Raw genomic sequence first — 24399 nt, forward strand, 5'->3', positions numbered from 1 at the left:
AACTCTTAAACATAAGGGCTATTATTATCATCACCATTTTATAGTTGAGGAAACTGAAGATTAAGTGACTGACTCAAAGTCACATAGCTAATAAGTGCTCTCAGACACTTTATCTGAGAGCACATTGGAGCTGAGTCCAGACCAGGCACTCTACCCACTGCAACATCATCTGATGATCAGCCTTGGTGAGGGAGGAACCAATGGCAACTGTCAAAGGAAGGCTCCATTTTGTACAAATAATATTTGGTTTGATATCATTGTTTTCCCAGAAAGACTACTGTCGATGAAACAGAGAGCCCAGTATCTTGTAACTTTCCCCATCATAGCATCATTAACAGACACAGGAAATAATGCATGTTATTACCTTTGCCAGAATACTAACACGTGACAGAACTGTTTTTTCTAAAAAGAATTCTATGCAATATTAGTTGGAGACTAGATTGAACAGAACAATGACAGAAAAACTGGGAAGCAAAACAGGTAACAAGGATATCCTACATAGCACAGTTATAAATACTACTTTATTGAAAGAAAATGATGATTTGTGTTGCTTTTGTTTCTCTAGCAGACTTTAACACTGCTATTATAGTCTTAAAGTTCTTAGGATCACATGATGCTAACAAAAAGAAAATAGAGGCAGCTCAGTTTAACATAATCTTTGAAATTCTATAAACAAGTTTCTATTTTGCAAGCTAAAAATAGGATTTGAAAATTAAAGTACTTAAATTCCAAATACTGTAACAAATATTAATGGTATGTGTATCTTAGAACTTGTTACATCCTATTCCTTAGGGAAGGGAGTGCACATTCTTGACCTATACTGAATGGCATTTTAGTTTGTTTCTAAATTTAAAGCCTCCAGGGGAATAATTATGTACTATTTATAAAACAAAAGTGAAAAAGCAATTTGTCTTAGTGTCTTGTCAATTTATACTGAATAGGCCAAAGATACAGTGTCTTTTGTATGTGAAGATGATACAAAAATGTATCAATAATAGTGGGGTAGAGCCAGTTATTTTCCAGTAATCATAATCTACATTCATGTATATATTTGTCCTAGCATGCTTCTTGTGACTAATAACATATAATGTGAGGAGTCATTTACAAGGATAAGGACTATGAGTGTAACATGAAAAAACATTCTTTTAATTCAGTCTTGTTTTATTTTAGTTCTGAATTCTCTCTCCCTTTCTCCTCTGCCACCACTACCTATTGAGATAGCAAAAACAGGGTTTCAAATCAAGACAGGGCAGCGGAGGATGCAGGAGGCATAATTCAATGCCCAAATTTAAAGAATCTTTTTTCAAGCTCATCTGGAAGTGCTTCTGACAGCAAAACTGACAAAATGGCCAAGAGAAAAAAAATAAGCTTTCCCAGAAAAACTCTTAGAGCGCCAAAGGACAAGAGAATGCTCTAAAGCACTAGCTTCAGCCAAACAGAGCAGCAGGAAGGCTGAAAAAATGAGATTTGCCAATGCTTGAGACTGTTCAGGAAGAGCCCTAACTGATACTAGAGAATACTGTATGAGCCAGAAGGTGAAAGGAATCTAGTAGAAAAGACTTTTTTTTTCAGGTTGAACCAAAGGAGCTGCACGAACAGATCCTTGATATTGATGGTACAATAAGAAAATAGTAACATCGTTGACACCTGTACCAATGTAGCATCTTTAATCATTCTTTTTACATTGGATCTGGTTTTCTAAGCTGTTTGTCTTCCACCACATTGTATATTAGAATTGTAAAATAATATCTGTAATATGAATTTTTTTAGTGTGCATTAAAAATCTATTCTGAGGGAAGCTGTCTCTACATTATTAACAAGGAATGCTTTATATCTACCACTGGTATAAAATAAAATCTAACTGTTATAGCCTCTTTTCAATCAAAAATATTCATTAGTAGAAGGCCAATATTAACAATTTACAGATCTATTAATTTCAGTTCAATCAATGTTAAGGAGACAATGAATAGCAACGAACTGAACAATAAATATTTATCTATGCAAGATAGAGGTTATCATCTGTTCTTTCTTTAAAATATCCAAATATTCAAAATCATTTGACTTCAGCATTTTCCACTATCATAACTTTACTTTTTCTCCCCATTTTTAATTTCATTTTTTCCTAGACTGGTTTGTGTTTTTGATTTGATGTTCAACTTTACATCTTTCCCTTAATGATATAATATTAGGTTTTTTTTTTCTATTTTAATCTTTCTTTCTAGTCTTTTTTTTCTATTACAGTTTTTTATTTTCAAAACATATGCAAGGATAATTTTTCCACATTGATCCTTACAAAACCTTGTGTTCCAAATTTTCCCCTACTTCCCTCTACTCCCTCCCCTAGATGGTAAGTAATCCAATATATGTTAAACATGTTAAAATATATAATATTAGTTTTTGAAGGCTTCACATGGAACTCCTGATAAACTAAGGTATCTCTCATTAAGGTCCATTTAAACATTATACATGGAAGCCTTAAAACCAATTCTACTGTACATGAATATTACTTATATTTTCTCTAAATGAGTATATGTAATTACCTTATGGTTCTGTGTAGACTTTGATATCAGAAAGTATAACAAAATAGACTTTGTTATCAAAGAGATAATTAAACTTAACAATATTACTATGCTATTACGGTAAACTTTTATAAGAATGGGCTGATATATTTGTTTTCTTTGGCTTCTTCAAGAGTAGTCTGTTGGGAATTATATTGTTCTGATCTTGCAACTAAGGGCAAATGAACACATAAATTAATTTGATTGAACTACACTTGGCTTTTAGCTGCTTTTCCCTATTGTGTCAAAAAAGCAAGGCACAGGAATGGTGAAAACGAGAATGTACAAATTTGGATACAATAGCAAATAAAATCTGAAAAGGGGGAATCTGAAACTATGCAAAACCTGTAAAAATCTTGTTTATACTAAAGGGAAATCGTTATAACTCAGAGGTTGGAAAAGATGGAAAGACTAATATATATACAGCTTCAGATTAAAGACAAGTTGAAATAAGAATATTTAAATTTTGAATGGCTCAAATAATCACATTTTTAGAACAGTACAAACATTTAGGTAATGTTTGTGAAATTAGGTAAATTAGGTGAAAAATGAGAAAGCTAGAAAAACAAAACCCATTCCTGTGTTTGCCATTTTTAAAAAAAGCTTCAATTTGTACTCTGGCTCCATCAGTTCTTTCTGAGGTGGCCAACAACATGTCTCATGATGAGCCCTTTGGATTTGTGATTGTTTAATCAGAGTTACTAAAACTTTTGTGTCTTTATGATGTTGTTGTTATAATGTACATTGTTCTTCTGGTTCTGCTCCCTTCCCTTTTCATCACTTCACAAAAATCATATAAATATACCATATATAAATATATATATATTATATAACATATAAAGCTCATATAAATCTTCTCACTCTCTTAAACCATCCCCTTTATTATCACAATACTATTCTATCATATTCATATACCATAACTGGTTTAGTCATCCCCTCCCTAATTTCCAATTTTTCATCACCACAAAAAGAGCTGAAATGAATATTTTTGTACATATGGAGCCTTGAAAAAGCATTTATTAAGCACTTCCTATATGTTAAGTGCTGAGAATACAAACAGAAAATAGACGAACCTCACATTCTAATTGGTAGAGACAATGCAGAAAAGCCAGTTCAATTACAAAGTAGACGGCAAAGGTTGTATAGTGGGAGAATGGCAAGGCCCAGGGATCCTTAGATTACATCAGAAAATTATATGACAGTGCCAGGGGGATTGCAGGACATAGAGGCAAGGTAGATTATAAGGAATGGTGTTCCTCTATCTGAATGGACAACACATAGCTGGTGACTCCAATCTCCTTAAAACCCAGTATGTGATCAGCAGACAAAGGAAGGGAAAAAAATAAAAGGGGTAAGATGCTTCTAAAGGGGTGGTAAGTCTTCTCACTGCCTGGCCATCCCAGATGCATATATTCTATAATTACAAAAGCCTCAGAAAAGAGCAAAATTAACTATTACCCAGACAACAATATCAAGCCTAAATCCTTAGCCTTATATCTAAAATCATGCTCAGTCTCTATGGCACTTTGCTCAAAGCCAAACACTACTTTTTGAAAAGTGATTACTAAGTCCCAGTACACAGGCAATGGTGTAAATATGGTCAAAATTAGGAACCACTCCAACTACAACCAATTCTGAAAAGAGAAAAGAAATAGTATCAAAACCCCAGGTCACTGAAATAGGAATCTCTGAAACTGGTTGACCCTAAGTCCCAAAGAGATATAGGATTTGCTGAGGTTCATAAGAAGGAGGGATTGAAGATGGCATAGGCCAGCAATGCTACCAAGGCTCTTACCAACATACCACCAGTGCTAAAAACACTAAGCCCATTGGCCCTAACACAGACTCTTGCCAAGACTACCACCAAAGCTACCAGCCTCAAATTCACCACCAACCATTCACGTTCCTTGATATTCAATTTCACCAACTCCAAGCTTATCAGAAATAATGAGAAAGCCAGACACTGATCTCAAGTCCATCAGCCCACCAAACTCACTGATTACCAGGCACTAAGGCCTCCAGAACTAGGGTCCAAACAGCCAGTCCAAAATCTATCAAATAAATGCTCCACGATAGAACTTGTTTGGATCCAAGCACAGTTTGATCTCAGTCAAAATATCATCATTCACTATTTTCTACAAATAAAGGAAATGGCAAGGCATAAGAACTATTAAAAAGGAAAAAAATTTAAAAATAAAGTCACATTACTCAATAGATATTAGAAAATTCTGAAGTCCAAGATTTTGAACCAATGACTGTTGAAAACACCCCTTTACAAATGATTTTTAGATATGATATAATAAATAGATCACGGTGGCAGCTAAGTAGCCCAGTGAATAGTGTACTGGCTCTAGAATCAGAAAGACCTAGGTTCAAATGTGACCTTAGAAACATATTTTGTTGTGTGACCCTGGGCAACTTAACCTCAATTGCCTCCAAAAATTAACTAATTAACTAAAAAAATTTTTTAAAGATCCTCTTACAATCAGAAGACCCTGACTCCAGTTTTTACTTTGATCTTTGCTAGTTAATATTGCACAACCATAGTGAAGTCTAAACTGAGATGGGACAAAGCAGATTAACTAAGGTGACAATTTGATAAGACTTCTGATGTTTGAGTTTAATGTCTCCATTTTGGTGTTGAAGGAACAACCTTCAGACATATCTTCTATTTGGGATGAATATTTGAACACTGAAGAAAAGGTTAAATCTGTTATGAGCTTGACTGTAGCTATTACAAGTATAGGGTAAGTAATATCCAAAGTCATGGGCAAGATTTCATGTGCCTGATACATAAACAAAAGTTCCATCACTTGTAGTGTAGAAAGACTGTGTGACTGGAGAGAAGGCCTTGGAAGTCCCTTCTAAGGAGCCAAAAGACCTGAACTCAAGTTCTGTCTCTGACAAAATACCACTGGGTCACTATAGCAAAGGTTCTTAGCTAGGGTGAGGGTTAGAAGCAATTCTACAAGATTCTAAGTTGTCAAATTAAATGGAAAGAGATATTACTTCATCTGGAAATCCCTGATACCAATGAAATCAGAGGTTCTTCCCTTCTACCTACTTTTTCTGCTAAACTTATTGCTCTTTGATAGAAAAACAGTTGTCAACTCTGAAGAATTAATTTACAAACTACTTTTATTTATATGATTGGTGAGACATCACGTTGTAACGGAAAACATGCTGAGTCTGAGAGCCCAAAGGCCTTTTGATACTTGCCTCCTGTGTAATGTTGGACAAATAAGTCCCTTATTCTCTCTGAGCCTAAGGCCTTTTTCCTGACAAGCCAGGTCAATGGACTAGATGAGCTGTAGAGGGCCTTCTAACAATTCTAGAGAACTTAAAAATAGTTAGCTGTGTTTCTGCAGAGCAATACGACAGTCTGAAATCAGATGTGTTTCTTGTTTGACAGATCATTCTATACTTCTGAATCATTCTGAATTACACATGGAAGTTTTAAAAAGATAATCATGAACATCTTATAAAACTACCAAAATTGGAAAAAATCTCTTTAATTCAGACCAAATCACTAAGATGTCACAGTCCTTCCAAACACATGTACACACTCTCCTCACTTTAGAAGATTTTCAGATAAAAAAACTTGAGAAAGACCCCAGGCTCCTACCTTCTCGGACCAAATCTTCAGCTGTGTTGACTCCATGTTCAATAAGTTTCTGACAATCATCTAATGGCTTGACAGTCTCCTGTTCAATGGTGTCCACTTCTTGCAACAAGGATACTAATCGTTCATCCAAGAGCTTCCTGAGGGTTCCCTTTAGATCATTAAAATGTTGCCTGAGGACATCTCTCGTCTGTGATGCACTCTCTTTGATCTGAAAAGATATAAAAATTGAGAAATCAGAACCTCTGAGAAGGACCGGATAATTCATGTACTCCTGTGATCATAAATACAGAATGAGACGGATCCTGCAAGATGACATGTGATGGTAATTCTAGGATACTACATAGTTATCACCTGGACACTACAACTTGAGCCTGGGTCTAAGTCCTGGCTCTGAAACTTATTGCTTGTAACTTTGGGAAAAGAAATAACAATTTTTTTAAGCCTCCATTTACTCACCCATAAAATTACAAGTATAATAACACTTGTAGTACCATAGGATTACCATGAGGATGAAAATGACAATCTTAAGTGACTTGCTAACTTTTAAAGCATATTTATGTCCAATTAAATATATGTCCAAAACAGAACTCATCTTTCCCTAAACCCTCACTCCTTTTCTGAACTTCCTTGTTGATATCAAAGGCACCACCAATCATCTCATAAAAACTTGGGGTCATCTGTGACTTCTCACTCTCCCTCACTCCACATATACAACCTGTTGTCAAGTCTTAGTAGGTTTACCACTTTCTGTTCATATAGCCATGACCCTAATTCAAGCCCTCATCATTTATTAATTGAACTATTGCAAAAACGTCCTAAATGTCTCCCTGTTTCAAGTCTCTCCACTCTTGAATCTATCCTTCATGCATCTGACTAAGCAATATTCCCAAATTATAGGTATGACATCATTGATCTTCCAATTACCTGAAGTGTGACATAAGTAAACTACCTTTCATATCTTGGATCAAATATAAGCTCCTTTGTTTAACCTTTAAAGTCCTTCATAACTTAGTTCCAGACTATCTTTTCTGCCTTATTATACCATATCCCCTACTTCATGTATGTCTAAAGAAACTAGATTAGTTGTTGACTGATTAGATATCATTGGTGATTATCCTTGTAATTATTATCATACTCTCTAATAAACATTAACTAAGTACTGTGCAATTACAAATGTGGGCAATAGTTTTACAAAAAACTGTACAGATCTATAATGGAATATTATTATGTTAAAAGAAGTAATAAATGATAAATACAGATAAGAGTAGAAAAATTTATATGAATTGATACAAAGTGAAGTAGAGAAAATAAAATAATATACACAATGACTACAATGACAAAATTATTTGAAAATATATAATGCAAAATTAAAAAGCACAAATATAAAAAAAGAGATAACTCCCCCCAGCTTCTTCACAGAGCAGGGATCAGGAAAAAGTTTTTTGTTTTATGAAATAATTTGCAGGGGAAGGTTACAGGAGGAAATATAAGTGACATAAAAATAAAACATTAATAAAATTTATTTTAAAAGAAAAAAATTGCATAGATTAGAAATTCTTTTCTAATTTTAAAAACTGATAACAAAGAATGAACTAAAAGTCAAAATAGAGAAAACATCTCATAGAAATAACAAAGACTTCTGTTAGAATAACTATAAACTAGATATTAATTTTTAATCTAACTGAGAAGGTTCAAGTAAATGAAATGCTGATCTTCCAAAGAAAAGATGTCAGAAAAATGTTTCTGGTCTATACATTTAACTTGCATGTTCCCCAAAATGTTAAAAAAAAGAATTCACTTAACATGCAATTGACATCATCTTATTCAAGATGGGATTTTCCCACAAAGTAGGACACAAATAGAATTACACAAATTTTAAAAAGCACATACCAAGTTTTGCAAGCTTTGTCATGTGAATGAAATGTCAAATGAAACTCTACTATCATCACCCATATTTGTGTTCCATTTCAGATTCATGATGCCTAGTTTTTATTAACCAAGAAGATATCCAGGAAAGAATATAGCAAAATATGATATACATATTAAAACAGAAATTCATACTGAAAAAAATAGAATTTTAATTTATCATTTTATCAAAAGATAGCTATGAAATAAATTCAAACAAGCCAAGATAAGGCAACAGGTTTAATACACTTAATTTGGGTTTATCATGTAGTTTTAAGAATTTATTTTTAAAAATCACAGAAAGCACAGAGAAAAGTAACATATACAAATAAACTATTATAGCTTTTACTTACATCATACTTCAGGAAATTCTGCAGTACGCAGCTCACAAAAGGGGTTGCATTAGAGCTTTATAAGCAACGGATACAGCAAACATAGGAAGTACCTCAGTTAAGGAAAGTCAGTTTCCTTTTCAGAAAGAATTCAAAAGCTTCTCAACTATTATAGGATCTATACATATCTTGTTTTTCTTTTAGCACCTACAAAAAAAGGAAATACTTGGATATAGAGCAGCAAAAAAGCTAGGGATGTGGGAATATGCTAAACCTCCTTACTTCCTGGAATCCTACTTCAGGCGTTGTCCATGTTACTCAAAGTCTTTCATTTACTACTAGAAAATTAGAGGCTGCCTTAGAACAAGTATCTTTTTTCTCCAATATTATGGTATATAGAAAGCAATGATGTCAAACTTGAATAGAAATGGGTGTCAATAACCATATATAAGGATCCCTGGAGACACATACTTACAAAATCATATATTAATATTGCATCCTGTTCTATTTTTACTTATTTTGTTAAATATTTCCCAATTTTAATCTGTACCAGCTGTATTTGACTTCTCTGGTACATAGCAGCTCACCATATTGAACTTGATCACAGATTCAACCAATTTTTTACTTTGGTTTTGTGAAGCTTATTAAAAAGTACTGACTAGCTCCAATAGACTTTTCTTTTACAGTATTTATTAGTCTGACACAAAAACAGGGAATGACTCTTTAAACAAGAATTCTTAATCTTTTGTAATATTGTCTCTTTTGTTTTCTGCATTTAAAAATACTGTTCTCAAAAAGGGGTCCACAGACTTTACTAAACTGACAAAGGGATTCATAATATCAAAAAGGCTAAGAATTCCTCCTATAAAACAGCTTCTAAAAATGATCATTACACATATTTTACCCGGATTTTATTTCAACACTAGTAAAAGCCAGACTTTAATTGAAACTTGATTCAGAAACCAAAGTAAAACTATGTCAATAAATAACAGCTCAGAGCCCTGTGGCACAGGAGGAGCCCACAGATTCTCGTCTGAAACTCAGCTAGACTCTTTACTGGCCTGCTCAATAGTAGGCAAATCCCAGAAGCCCTCTGGCTTCAAAGCTTCCATAACATAAAGAGATCAGAGGAGATGATCTCAAAGGGCCAGACTTCAAAAATCTACAATTCTTTAACATGCTTTAAGATATATGGGAGAATTCCCTGTGCAACAAGAGAACTATTCAGTTCTGCACACATATATTGTATCTAGGATATACTATACTATAACATATTTAACATTCATAAGACTGCCTGCCATCTAGGGGAGGGGGTGGAGGGAGGGAAAGGAAAAGTCGGAACAGAAGTGAGTGCAAGGGATAATGTTGTAAAAAATTACCCAGGTATATGTTTTGTCAATAAAAAGTTATAATTTAAAAAAAAAAAAAAAGAAATATGGGAGAATTGATTAGGAAATGTCCAAAATATTGGAAAATGAATTGTTTCTATACCCCCTAACAGAATTCCTGACCAATCCAGGGAGGGAGTAGAGTATCACAGAAAGAACACAACTGACTTTGGAGGCGGTGTGACTTGGGCAAAATATCCTCTCAGAACTTCAGTTCTCTCATCTGTCAAACTGGGCAAATAATATTTGCGCAAATTTGGAAATATGCCCCCAAAGTCATTAAATTATATATACTCTTGGACCTAGTAATATCTTTATTATCCCAAAGAGAACATTGAAGAAAAGGATTTTTTGCAGACAAAAATATTTAAAGCAGCAATTAGTAATGGCAAGGAACTGGAAACTTAGCAAGTGACTACCAAAAGGGAGATAGATGAACAAATGATGATATATAAATATAATACCACAGTGTTAATAAAAAATGGAAGATGATTTCAGTGAAACATGAAAGATTCAATGTATGAATCCCTGTAGAAAAATCAGCTGAATCAGAAAAATAATTTAAACTGTAAAGACAAATAACTATTTAAAAAAAGAAAAAGAAAAGAACTCTCTGAGAGACTTGAGAGCACTGATTAATGTATAAACATCCAGGATTCTAGAAGACAGATAACAAAGCATATTATCTATCTACTTTCTGCTTAACAGATGATGATTCAAGATGTATAATATGACATATTTTTGGGCATGGCCAGTGTTAAAATGTTTTGCTTAATGATGCATATTTGTTTTAAGGATTTGGTTTTTCTTTCCTCTTTCTCAATGTAGGGAGAAGAAGGAAAAGCAAATAAATGCATATTAACCAGGAAAAAATTCAAGTTTTTCTTCCAACTTGTACTACTTACTTTATAGGACTACTTTAAGAATATTTTATATCTCATTCTTAAAAAGCACTATACAAATATGAGCTATTACAATTAAATGGCATCTGTCTTTAGGATGCAATAACAATGAAAGTTGAAAAAAATTAGAAATTGAGAACTGTCCAAAGACTAGGAGTATTCAAATGTGTCACCAAAAAAAATTGTGATAAAGACTGTTAAAGCTGATTCCTGCTATGTTCTGTTCCAACTTTCCACTAAATCCTCTCCAGTAATGTAGAACATTTTTACAAGTTTACAAAGTTTCTAATGTACTGGATCTAATCCAATTGGAATCATTTGGATTTTTTTTTTATTTAAAATATGATGAGCTCAGAAAACACTGAGGTCACCAAATATCTCAACACCAAAATGTGTGAAAGACAAGCACCCTACTTCTACAAGAACTTTTTCCTGCTCTCCCTCCTGCCCCACAATTGTCTGTAGTTAGCTCTTCCAAACTATCTTATGTTGAAAAGTTCTATCTTTATTTTCTATATACTTATATATGAACTTGTCTCCCTAGTCAGAATGCAAATGACTTAAAAGTGGGATTGTTTAATTCTTTTTTTGAATATGTATCACTCAGAACTAACAATGATTGAGATATATTAAATGTTTGGTTGATTATTAGATAAGAATATATGCAATGCCCCTGCCAACATATCCATGACTAGCAGTCATTGTGGACTTCATAACTAAAAATTCATTAAAGTGATTTTTGGAATTATCAATATTTTGGGGGGGAGGTTGTGCCACAAGTATTATTTATTAATACAATGCATTCAAACACATGTAGAGCACCTATTACAATCAAAACACTTATTATGTTCTATGAGAATAAGAAAAGTGAAGAAGCAATAGAGACTGTATTTTACTTAGTAGACAGCGAGAAGCCATTGAAGAATTCTGAACGGAGATACTAAGTGATCAGACCTTTGGTTTAAGATGATTAATATGGAAGGTCAATGTATAAAAACAGAATGGAAGTGCGATAACAATAAGGGAACTAGATCTTCAGTCCAGATAAATGGCAACGAGGACATGAATAGTAACCCGAAACATAAAGAAAATGGACATAGCAGACATTTCAGAAGTAAAGGCAACTATACAGAATAAAAAACAGGATGAACAGGTCTTAGAAGCTGACTAGAAGGTAGTAGAAAGTAGAGGAAAGAATAAATGATCAAAGTCTCCAGCCTGGGTGATAGAGAATGGGGCGTTGGGTTTTAGATATTGGCCAATCCTTATTAAGAAGGGGGCTGACACAATCACCCAGGCTTTAGGAAATTCCCTTCAACACATTCAGTCTGAAGTTGGGACAGGTAGATATCTAGCAGGCAGTCAGAAATGTTTCTCTAGAGCTCAAGAGAAAGGACAGGACTGAAAACATGCAGAATTTAGAGCCATCCTTGTAGTAACAGATGAAGCCATGAAAAGTAGATGAAACTGCCACAGGAGGAAGTATCAAATACAATGTATTTGTGCAGGATATGTAAGGTTGGGAGTTACTTAGCAATAACTAAAACGAAAGGAGTGTATGAGATTGCCAAGGCGAGAGTGAATAAAAAATGTGAATAAATGAAGCTTTGTGAATTAATGTACTTTCAAGGGAAAAGAAAAAGAATAGGAGTCACTGAAATAAAACAAGGAAACAACTATAAGAAAGTTCCAGAAAATGGGGCATAGGAGCCAGGAGGGAAGTGACTATTAAGAATGGTTCAAGACGTGAGAACACACCATAATTAAGTTATAAAATCTGATCATTTTACAATCCTGGAGAAAACAATTTCAGTATCTTGATGAAGGAAGGGGTGCACAGCAAAAGATTCCAATTTCTAAGACTTCAAAGAATTAAAAAAGAAAGCAGTGGAGTAGGTAAGTGAAGAATCCTCTTTCTAGAAGTATGACACTACAAAAGGAGAGAGAGGTGGTTATTTTTTTCATTGCTGTTATGACTGAGGAGACCTGAAAATGTTTATAGACAAAAGAGTTGTCGATGAGGAGGAAGGGTCAAAAGATAAATCTGGGCAAAGGAGAGAATTGCTGGATCAAAAATGGTCTGTTTCCTACCTGTTATCCTACCATCTATTATCATAAACAATTAGAAACCTCGAGTTAAATAGAGTGACTTGGACCAAAACCACACCATGAGTAAACAGAAAAGCCGTGATTCAAATACCAAATCCGATGTTTTTCCCACTGGAATGCAGTCTCCCTTACAAAAAGGTATGAGTAAGAATGATGCCTTTGTAAGATTCAAAGTGCCTGTTTCTAATTATAGTCTTCATTTTACTATGCTGACCTTGGAAGGCTACTTTAGTAATCTGCTATCTGTATTTGAAAATCCTTGTTATAGGTTTCTATCTATATTTTCAAATTCTATTTATCTACATACCTAAGGCTGTCTGTCTTCTTCTACCCTCAATTAATAAATTCATTAAGACTGTTAAACAGTAAAATGTAGCCTTATTTCCATATATATTTTTTCTTCAACCAGAAGATCAAAAGTAGGATTATATAGCCTTACTCTTACACAGTGCTTGGCAATCATCACCCTAGCTTTATTTATCATTCTTTGGAGGTAAAGATAGCAATATTTGGGCTACAAAACTCAAGATCCTCATTAACTCTTAATTACAGATACACATCAATTCCCAACCAAATATCTAATATTACATTTTGTTAATAATAAACTTGGAATAAGACTTGAGTTGAAATCTTTCCTTAGATATCTCCTCAATTGTGTGAACTTGGACAAAACAGATCAAACCTCATCTTCCTCCTCTGTAAAATGGGAATAATAGCATCTATCTCCAGGGGTAATTGTGAGGACGAAATGAGATGTCATATATAAAGCACTTTGCAAACTTTAGAGTGTTAGATAAATGTTAGCTATTATTTTACATAAACACTTCACTTTATAAACCATAAAGAAATATGTAAATGTGAATTACTACTGTGATTAATATCTAAAAAAGGTCACTTTTTATGTTACTTCTTATATATTTGTACAAATATGGTGAACTGAAAGGCAAAATAATAATTTAATGTAAAATGAGATTGCTACTAACATTACTAGTTGAACCTATGATATATGCTCTTTATAATCACACAGTGCATACAACTAAACCTGTAGGCGTGTAGTATCAAAATGTTCAATCTTGCCTTGGAATTCTTTTGTTCATGAATCCTACTGCATACACACCATAAACATCAAAGCAAACTACACTGGATTTTGCATAATCTTCAAAAATGGAGTAACAGAAAGAAGGGCAAAAGAATTGTTAAAGAGAAGGAAGGGTCAAAAGATAAAGGGTAAAGGGGGCAATTGTAGCACTCTTTTCCTTGATGAGTGAAGATTTCCTGTCCCAGTTTCTCTAATATTATAGAATTTAGAATCCTGTAGTACAGCTTGTCCTATATCTGACTCAATCTTGCTATTAAGAAATGTGTTCTTCTGTCCTTTGGGAATGATTGTCCAAAGAGAACCTGGCTAAACTTGCAAGAAATTTCACAACATTAATAAGAAAAATATTTTTTAAAAGACTGTGATGATCTGTTGTGATGGACATGGCTGTTTTCAACAATGAAGTAATTTAGGTCAATTCCAATAGACTTGTCATGGAGAAAGCCATCTGAATCCAGAGAGAAGACTATGGGGCCTGAATGTGGATCACAGCATAGTATTTTCATCTCTTTTTGTTGTTTGCTTCCCTTTTTTTTTCTCATTTTTTTTTCCTTTTTGATCTGATTTTTCTTGTACAGCATGATAAATATGGAAATGTGTATAGAAGAATCACACATGTTTAACATATATTGGATTGCTTGCAGACTAGGGAAAGGGGGAATGGAGGAAGTAAAATTTGGAACACATTTTTGCAAGAGTGAATGTTAAAAACTATTTTTGCATATATTTTGCTATTATTATTTTTTTAATTGTTAAAAATTGAGAGAAATTAAAGACACAGAAGTAAAACAAGGAAACAACTATAAGAAAGTTCCAGAAAATGGGGCATAGGAGCCAGGAGGGAAGTGACTATTAAGAATGGTTCAAGACGTGAGAACACACCATAATTAAGTTATAAAATCTGATCATTTTACAATCCTGGAGAAAACAATTTCAGTATCTTGATGAAGGAAGGGGTGCACAGCAAAAGATTCCAATTTCTAAGACTTCAAAGAATTAAAAAAGAAAGCAGTGGAGTAGGTAAGTGAAGAATCCTCTTTCTAGAAGTATGACACTACAAAAGGAGAGAGAGGTGGTTATTTTTTTCATTGCTGTTATGACTGAGGAGACCTGAAAATGTTTATAGACAAAAGAGTTGTCGATGAGGAGGAAGGGTCAAAAGATAAATCTGGGCAAAGGAGAGAATTGCTGGATCAAAAATGGTCTGTTTCCTACCTGTTACCCTACCATCTATTATCATAAACAATTAGAAACCTCGAGTTAAATAGAGTGACTTGGACCAAAACCACACCATGAGTAAACAGAAAAGCCGTGATTCAAATACCAAATCCGATGTTTTTCCCACTGGAATGCAGTCTCCCTTACAAAAAGGTATGAGTAAGAATGATGCCTTTGTAAGATTCAAAGTGCCTGTTTCTAATTATAGTCTTCATTTTACTATGCTGACCTTGGAAGGCTACTTTAGTAATCTGCTATCTGTATTTGAAAATCCTTGTTATAGGTTTCTATCTATATTTTCAAATTCTATTTATCTACATACCTAAGGCTGTCTGTCTTCTTCTACCCTCAATTAATAAATTCATTAAGACTGTTAAACAGTAAAATGTAGCCTTATTTCCATATATATTTTTTCTTCAACCAGAAGATCAAAAGTAGGATTATATAGCCTTACTCTTACACAGTGCTTGGCAATCATCACCCTAGCTTTATTTATCATTCTTTGGAGGTAAAGATAGCAATATTTGGGCTACAAAACTCAAGATCCTCATTAACTCTTAATTACAGATACACATCAATTCCCAACCAAATATCTAATATTACATTTTGTTAATAATAAACTTGGAATAAGACTTGAGTTGAAATCTTTCCTTAGATATCTCCTCAATTGTGTGAACTTGGACAAAACAGATCAAACCTCATCTTCCTCCTCTGTAAAATGGGAATAATAGCATCTATCTCCAGGGGTAATTGTGAGGACGAAATGAGATGTCATATATAAAGCACTTTGCAAACTTTAGAGTGTTAGATAAATGTTAGCTATTATTTTACATAAACACTTCACTTTATAAACCATAAAGAAATATGTAAATGTGAATTACTACTGTGATTAATATCTAAAAAAGGTCACTTTTTATGTTACTTCTTATATATTTGTACAAATATGGTGAACTGAAAGGCAAAATAATAATTTAATGTAAAATGAGATTGCTACTAACATTACTAGTTGAACCTATGATATATGCTCTTTATAATCACACAGTGCATACAACTAAACCTGTAGGCGTGTAGTATCAAAATGTTCAATCTTGCCTTGGAATTCTTTTGTTCATGAATCCTACTGCATACACACCATAAACATCAAAGCAAACTACACTGGATTTTGCATAATCTTCAAAAATGGAGTAACAGAAAGAAGGGCAAAAGAATTGTTAAAGAGAAGGAAGGGTCAAAAGATAAAGGGTAAAGGGGGCAATTGTAGCACTCTTTTCCTTGATGAGTGAAGATTTCCTGTCCCAGTTTCTCTAATATTATAGAATTTAGAATCCTGTAGTACAGCTTGTCCTATATCTGACTCAATCTTGCTATTAAGAAATGTGTTCTTCTGTCCTTTGGGAATGATTGTCCAAAGAGAACCTGGCTAAACTTGCAAGAAATTTCACAACATTAATAAGAAAAATATTTTTTAAAAGACTGTGATGATCTGTTGTGATGGACATGGCTGTTTTCAACAATGAAGTAATTTAGGTCAATTCCAATAGACTTGTCATGGAGAAAGCCATCTGAATCCAGAGAGAAGACTATGGGGCCTGAATGTGGATCACAGCATAGTATTTTCATCTCTTTTTGTTGTTTGCTTCCCTTTTTTTTTCTCATTTTTTTTTCCTTTTTGATCTGATTTTTCTTGTACAGCATGATAAATATGGAAATGTGTATAGAAGAATCACACATGTTTAACATATATTGGATTGCTTGCAGACTAGGGAAAGGGGGAATGGAGGAAGTAAAATTTGGAACACATTTTTGCAAGAGTGAATGTTAAAAACTATTTTTGCATATATTTTGCTATTATTATTTTTTTAATTGTTAAAAATTGAGAGAAATTAAAGACACAGAAGTAAAAAAAATCCTTAAGTGGCAAATTTCCACACGTCAAAATGATTAAAGTGTTTGTTATAACATATAATGAGATGTAATTCTATACTTCCTTTTATATACTGATTCACTTTTTTGGATAATTATTCAATTTCAACATACATATTGACGCTTTTAATTCAAAGCATGGAAGACTTAGTTAATAAGGGCAGAATATATCATGACAATTTATAGAGAAAATATGTTTTGCAATTCAGATAAACAGTTTTAGTCAGAAGACTAGGTCATAGTGCTTTCACACAAGTGTAAAAAACAACACTACAAGTTTATAAATAGCTCTAAAAAACTTTAAGGAAGTGAACATTTCATGTCCTTGTATAACGAATTAATTCTTCCTTTGAATGATCTCCAAAGAGAATGGGAGTTCATTTATTTTGTATTTTCATCGTACACCAAGGATTTGACCAAGCATTTCAGTAAGCTAAGAATTTCTATTAACGATTTTAATTCCATTTAGGTAAGGAGAATGGTAAAAAATGATACAGTTTCTTGAAAACCAACTCATTTCTGGCCTTTACTGACACTCCTACTCACTCCACAGAACTTCCTTTTCTCTGGGCAGGGCACCAAAGTAACCACAAGCGAAGAAGCTTATACATGTCGACAATTTTGTTTATTTTTGACAGACATGCAAAATGTTTTATTCTTTCTAAACTTTCATTTACAGAGACAACTCTCCAAAAAATCACCATCTCATATTTGAGAAATTTTATATGATAACTAAAATGTTTTTAAAAGATGAAATGAAAAACTTCACTAAGAAAAAATAAAATTATTTATTGTCAGCGCAAATTGGAGAAGAGTCCTCCCTTCCCCCTTCTACCTTAAGCATAATTGTTGACCATCATGCCATAAATTTCCATTTTGGATCATTGTTATAAAAATGATTGAACTCTAAAAATGACTCAGCTATTGAATAAAAAGCAATAAATACTTTCTTTGATAACATTTTTATAGTACAAACTCCCATTGAAATGAAAGTGACAGAGAGCTGATTCTTCTTAGTTTAAATCATCAACATTGGAAATACACCCTTAATTTGCTTTGGGGACAGAAACTGTTTTAACTAGCACCAGTACAACACACAGAGCTCTTTCATGAAAGGGAAAGTACAGCATTAGTCAGTCCACAAAAGAGGCCAAGTCATCACAAATCTAACTGAAGTGTGTTCTAATTGTATACCCAAGAAGGCAGGATATTAAATCTTTATGAAATCTTTTTAAACTACAGCAATACAAGGCTTGAGTTATAAAGAAAAGGTCTATCGCCTCTAAATTTGGGAGCAAAATGAAAAAGAATATGTATGAAAATAACTCAATACATTTAATAAATAATTACATCAAATTAATTTTGAAAACAAGAGTTATTTCTACATGAAGTGATTACTACAATAAATACTTTAATATTTAACTCTTAGCTTTTAATTGGGAATAAGATTGGCCATATACTGGTCAAATGGCAAAAGTTAAAAATTTTTTTAAAGGGACTTTCCCATGAAAATAAAAGCAAGACTGTAAATGTCATATTGTAAATACTTTGAGATTCCTGTTTCAAAGACTTTATTATGGCTAGGATACTTAGGGAGAGACACCAGAATTCCCTTTTGAGCTTGGCCACTGCTATACTTAGGTAGCAAAACCCTCTGCTGGGTCAACTTTTCTAAAGTAAAAATAATATACGGCCTATGCCTGCTCTACAAAACTGGTAAAGATAAGACAGACATAAAATAGGAGACATTTATACACTGTTATAACCAGTACTAAATTTACATTTCTCGTAAGCATGAGAAAGTTTATAGTGAAAAAAAAAGGTAATCTTTTATATAAAAACACAAATAATCACATTGGGTCACCAACTGCATCGATGTCAAGAAACAATAGAAGTATTTATTCACTCAAAAAAAGTCACTTCATTAAAAGCTTTGTTCACACTCTTATGAGGATTATATCTGGTGTGTGTTTTCCTTCACAATTTCAATCTGATAAATTGTATAAATTTCATGCATTCTTTGTACTCCTTGCACCCATTAGTAATGAACTACGGAAATGATTATATAAAGTTATATACAGAATTTTAGCTCCAGAAGGGGCCTCGGGGGCCAGCCCAGTACTTAATTAGTCCTCAATATCGAAGAGGGCTAAGGCACGAAAGGAGTCACACGGGACCCCCCACCCTTTTCCTTACACTCACGGCTCTTCAACCCCTCCTCCATTTTTTCTCCCTGGCCAAACTCTGCTCCCAATTCTCCCTATCTGCCTCCCACTCCCCAGTCTGATACTAGAGACCACTCCCCAGTTCTAAGAGAAGTTCGGACTCTCCGCTGCCACACTCACACCCCTTCACAAGCATCAGACAGACCCGCCCCAGCACCCCTCCACTCACACGTCCTCTCGCAGACCCCGCCCCTCGCTCCTCAGGCCCCTCCCCTCCCCTCGCGCCCCCTCACGCGCCCTCCCCCTCTCGGACCGTCTCGGGCTCGGGTGCGGACTCGGACCTGCCTTCGCGCCGCCTGCAGCCCCTGCAGCCGCTGGCCCAGCTCGCGCCGGTAGCTCTGCGCCGCCTCGATGCTCTCCCGGGCCTCCTGAAGCAGCAGCTCCAGATCCGGCTCGGGCTCCATCCTCCCTCTCATCCAGCCGCCGCCGCCGCTCCGGCCCCTAGCCCGGCTTCGGCCCAACCTCTTCAGAGGCGGAAGTGTCAGACCTCCTCCTTCGTTGGGCTTTCGAACAAACTTTATTGACAGTCGGGATTTGGGTGCACGGAGCAGCCGCGAGGAGAGGCTACGCCCCACGCCCCGCTGACCAATCCGGGAATGCCTGGGAAGCACCCGCTCAGCTCCGCCTCCAGAGAGGAGGGACCAGTGCCTCTAGCGAGAGGGGAAACTGAGACCTGGGAAGATGCAGCATCCTGCGCAGGACACGATTTAGGAACGTTTAGACCGGGAACCAGAATGCAAAGCGCTCCCTAGAGCAGCCAGAGGCGAATCTGGTTATCTTCATATACCACAACTTATTCAGCCAGTCACCAAATGACGGGCATCTACTAACTTTCCAATTCTTTGCTACCACAAACGTTTTTGCACATGTGGGTCCTTTTCCCTTTATGATTTCCTTGCGATATAGACCCACTGCTGGATCAAAGGGTACGCACCGTTTTATAGCCCTTTGGGCATAGTTTCAGATTTCTCTCCGAAATGGTTGGATCATTTCACAACTCCACCTACAATACATTAGTGACCCAATTTTCCCTCCCACATTTATCATTATCTTTTCCTGTCATCTTAGCCAATGTGAGAGATATGGGATGAGAGGTATGAGAAATGTAAATTCAGTACTGGTAATAACAGTGTTGGTTTAATGACTGCCTTGGATGAATAATGTAACATCTCTGAGGTATAAAACAGAGTTGTTGTTTCTTTTTTAAAAGCTGTTTATTTTCAAAACAAGTGTATAGTTTTCAATATTTACCCTTGCAAAATCTTGTGTTCCCAATTTTTTCTCCCTCCCTTCCCCCCACTCCCTATAGATAGCAAGTAATCCAATATATGTTAAACATGTGCAATGCTTCTATACATATTTCCACAGTTATCATGCTGCACAAGAAAAATCAGATCAAAAAGGAAAAAAATGAGAAAGAAAACAATGCAAGCAAAGAACAACAACAAAAAAGTGAAAATACTATGTTGTGATTCATACTCAGTCCCCATAAGCCTCTCTCTGGATGCAAATGGCTTGATCTATCACAAGATCTTTGGAACTGACCTGAATCACCAGGCTGTTGAAAAGAGCCACATCCATCAAACTGATCATCACATAATGTTTTTGTTGCTGTGTACAATGTTCTTTTGATTCTACTCACTTCACTTAGCATCAGTTCATGTAAGTCTCTCCAGGCCTCTCTGAAATCATCCTACTGATCATTTCTTATAGAACAATTATATTCCATAATATTCATATACCATAATTTATTCTGTCATTCTGCAATTGAGGAGCATCCATCAAACTGAATAGTTTCCTTGCCACTACAAAAAGGGCTGTTATTAACATTTTTGCACATATGGGTCCTTTTCCCTTTTTCATAATCTCCTTGGCATGGGCCCAATAGAAACATTGCTCAAAGACACAGTTTGATAGTCCTTTGGGCATAGTTCCATACTGCTCTCCAGAATCATTGGAACAATTCACAACTCCACCAACAATGTATTAGTGTCCCAGTTTTCCCACATCCCCTCCAACATTCATCATTATCTTTTCCTCTTAGCCAATCTGAGAGGTGTGTAGTGGTACCTAAAAGTTTTTTAAATTTGCATTTCTCTAATCAATAGTGATTTAGAGAACTTTTTCATATTACTATAGATGGCTTTAATTTCATCATCTGAAAATTGTTCATATCCTTTGACCATTTATCAATTGGGAAACAATTTGTGTTCTTATAAATTTGACACAGTTCTTTATATATTTTAGAGATGAGATGTGGTATATGATTGTGATGAAATACTATTGTGCTATAAAAGATGATTTCAGAAAAATCTGAAAAGAATTACATGAACTGATGCAAAGTGAAGTGAGCAATATCAGAACATTGTGCACAGTATCAGCAAGATGTGCAATGATCAACTATAAATGATTTAGCTATACACAGATCCAAACCAATTCCAAAGGACTCTTATGAAAAATGCTATCTACCTGCAGAGAAAGAATTGGTGGCATCTGAATGCCAATCAAAGCATATTTTTTTATTTTTCTTGTTTTTATTATTTTTATCGTGTTTCTTTTCACCACATGACTGATATGAAAATATGATCTGCATGACTGCACATGCATGACCTATAACAAATTGTTTGCCTTTTCAATGAGGGGGAAAGAAAGGAAATAGGAAAAGAATTTGAAAGAAAAAATTTTAAAACATATTAAAATTTGTTTTTATATGTATTGTAGGAGAAAGATTAAAAACATTAAGTACATTTTAAATGACCTCAAAATGACTTTAATTGAATTTCTTTCCAATCTTTCCAATTTTTTCTGATTCTCATTATCTTATGAGGTAATACTATTTATCATCTTCTATCTACATAATATTTTCCATACAAGTTTATATTCTTTAACTGGTATTAATGTTGCCTTCCATTTCTCTCTACTTGGTAAAAAGATCAAAGGTTTCAACAGTCTAGATATTTTCTATTCTTTTGGTTTCTCCATTGTGGTGTTTGATTTACATTGTTTAAATTTCCTTAGGAAATGCTATCAGTTTGTAGTGATATCTATTATTTTATCTATTTGTCTTTTAATCACATCAACAGCTTATTTAAAAGGATCAAATTGGAATTACCTAATTATAGCCCTATATCTCTTCTGCTTTTTGTAGCTTAACACTTCAAAAAGGCTATCTACAATAAATGCTTTCACTTTCTCTTTTCACTTTCTTGTTAACCCCTTACAATTCAGCTTTCAACCTTATCATTCCCCTAAAAGTGTTCTTTCCAAAGTTATTAATGATCTCTTAGTTGCCAAAACCAACAACTTTTATCAATCCTCAATCTGCTTAACTCCTCTGCTGCCTTTGAAACTGTTGGTCACCCTTTTTGCCCCAACCTTTCAGCTGATTTCCAATCTTGCATCTCCAACTGTTTTTTAAACATCCCAAATTAGAGGTCTAATAGACATCTTAAACTCCACATGTTCAAAACAGCACTCATTACCTTTCTCCTTAAAACCTTTCCCCACCATCTTCTTTATTATAGTACTGAACAATACCATTCTCCCAGTCCTTCAAGCTCATAATGTAGGAGTCATAATCAACTTATTATCTCTCACTCCCAATGTAGTACCAAGACCACTTAATTTCATCTTTGAAACATCTCTTATATATACTGATTTCTCTCCTCTTATATAGCTATCACTCTAGTACAAGCCCTCATCACCTCACTCCAAGAATTATTTCAATAGCCTGCTGGTGAATCTCCTGCCTCTACTTTCTCCCCACTCCAACCCATTCTTCATTCAGCTACTATAATGATTTCCCTTAATCTAAGGTCAGATCATATCACTCCCTACTTAATAAATTTTGAGTGGCTCCTGTTGCCTCCAAGATGGAATACAAAAATCTCTAACATTCAGGTGTTATTATACCTTACTTCCCAACAGATATTCTTAGATTCAATGACACTGTTCCACAAACAAGGCTTCCTATTTCTTGGTTCCAGACATTATCTCTGGCTTTCCCCCATGCCTGAAATGCTCTCCTTTCCCTATTCTGGCTACCTACTACCTGGGTTTTTTTTAGGTCCCAACTAAAACTCCATGTTTTAATAGAAATCTTTCCTAATTTCTCTTAATATTAGTGCCTTCCTTCTGCTAATTATCTCTTATATATCCTGTGTATATTACTTTCTTTGCATACATTTTCATGTAGTCTCTCCTATGCATTGTAAACTCCTTAAGAGTAGGGATTGTCTTTTCTCTTTTTGGATCCCGTTTTAGCTCTTGGAATATAGCAGTTGCTTGATAAATGTTTATTGATTAGTTGATTTATATGATCACATCTTCTGAGTTTTACTCTTTATTTTATTTGGCATTGCTTTTTATCATTATTCTAACAATTCAGAAATGATTTCCACACTGGCAACTGGTCATCTGTAATCATTGTAATTTTCTTTGTCTATTGTCTGACTTTTGTCTCTTATGAGAGAGATAGAAAGTACAAAGATTTGAGTAGGCTGGAAAAGTAGAAGGAGAGAAAATGGCTGAAAAGCCAAGAAGCTGCCCTGAAGCTACACTTAATTCCAAACTAGGAGTTTTATTTCTTCTGTACCAAGAAGCAATAGCAGCACATATTCCCCCCTTTCCCAATTCCTGCAATTTGATTTACAATTGCAATCTTGAGAAACTACATTTGTAAGATTTCTATGCTTCCCAAATCTAGTACTGCAATGTGGTATCATTCAAATCTGGAGGTTCCTGAATTTGATGATCTGGCAAATTTGTCGTGCCCTTTAATCTTCCTTTAGGTGACTGAAATGTGCTGATATAGCAGCATGGTTAGGGCTGATCAAGTGGATTCTCAAACTTCTTTTTCTTGTTTTGCTAACTTTCAAGACAACACTGATAAGCTGCCTCAGGAAACAGAATCAAAAGAACTCACAATCTTTACTTTCTGAAATTTTGGGAAGATGTAGTTTGGGAAATGAGTGATAAGAATACTGTTCTTGATTCTTATCTCTTAGTTATCTCAAATTCAATTTTGAATATATGTACTTTTGTGTTGCTGTGAGAACATATAATTAATTTTGACTGGTTAGAAGTAAAGAAAAATTTGAGGATTTGGAGGATTGA

The 24399-nt window shown here is 34.6% G+C and overlaps 1 protein-coding gene across 1 annotated transcript in view; it reads right to left on the reverse strand.

The window, feature by feature from the left end:
• The window catches only part of CRLF3 (cytokine receptor like factor 3), a 38108-nt gene extending 16080 nt beyond the window's left edge, over positions 1-22028 (reverse strand). Inside the window, exons 1-2 of the mRNA XM_051992377.1 lie at positions 19566-22028; positions 6184-6391 (exon numbers count right to left, since the gene is read on the reverse strand). Of these exons, the coding sequence (XP_051848337.1) occupies positions 6184-6391; positions 19566-19700 (343 nt within the window). The 5' untranslated portion in view covers positions 19701-22028. The remainder of the gene's footprint in view (positions 1-6183; positions 6392-19565) is intronic.
• Between the last annotated feature and the right edge of the window lie 2371 nt (positions 22029-24399).

Source organism: Antechinus flavipes, chromosome 4, assembly GCF_016432865.1.
Source record: "Antechinus flavipes isolate AdamAnt ecotype Samford, QLD, Australia chromosome 4, AdamAnt_v2, whole genome shotgun sequence".
Classification (NCBI taxonomy): Eukaryota; Metazoa; Chordata; class Mammalia; order Dasyuromorphia; family Dasyuridae; genus Antechinus; species Antechinus flavipes.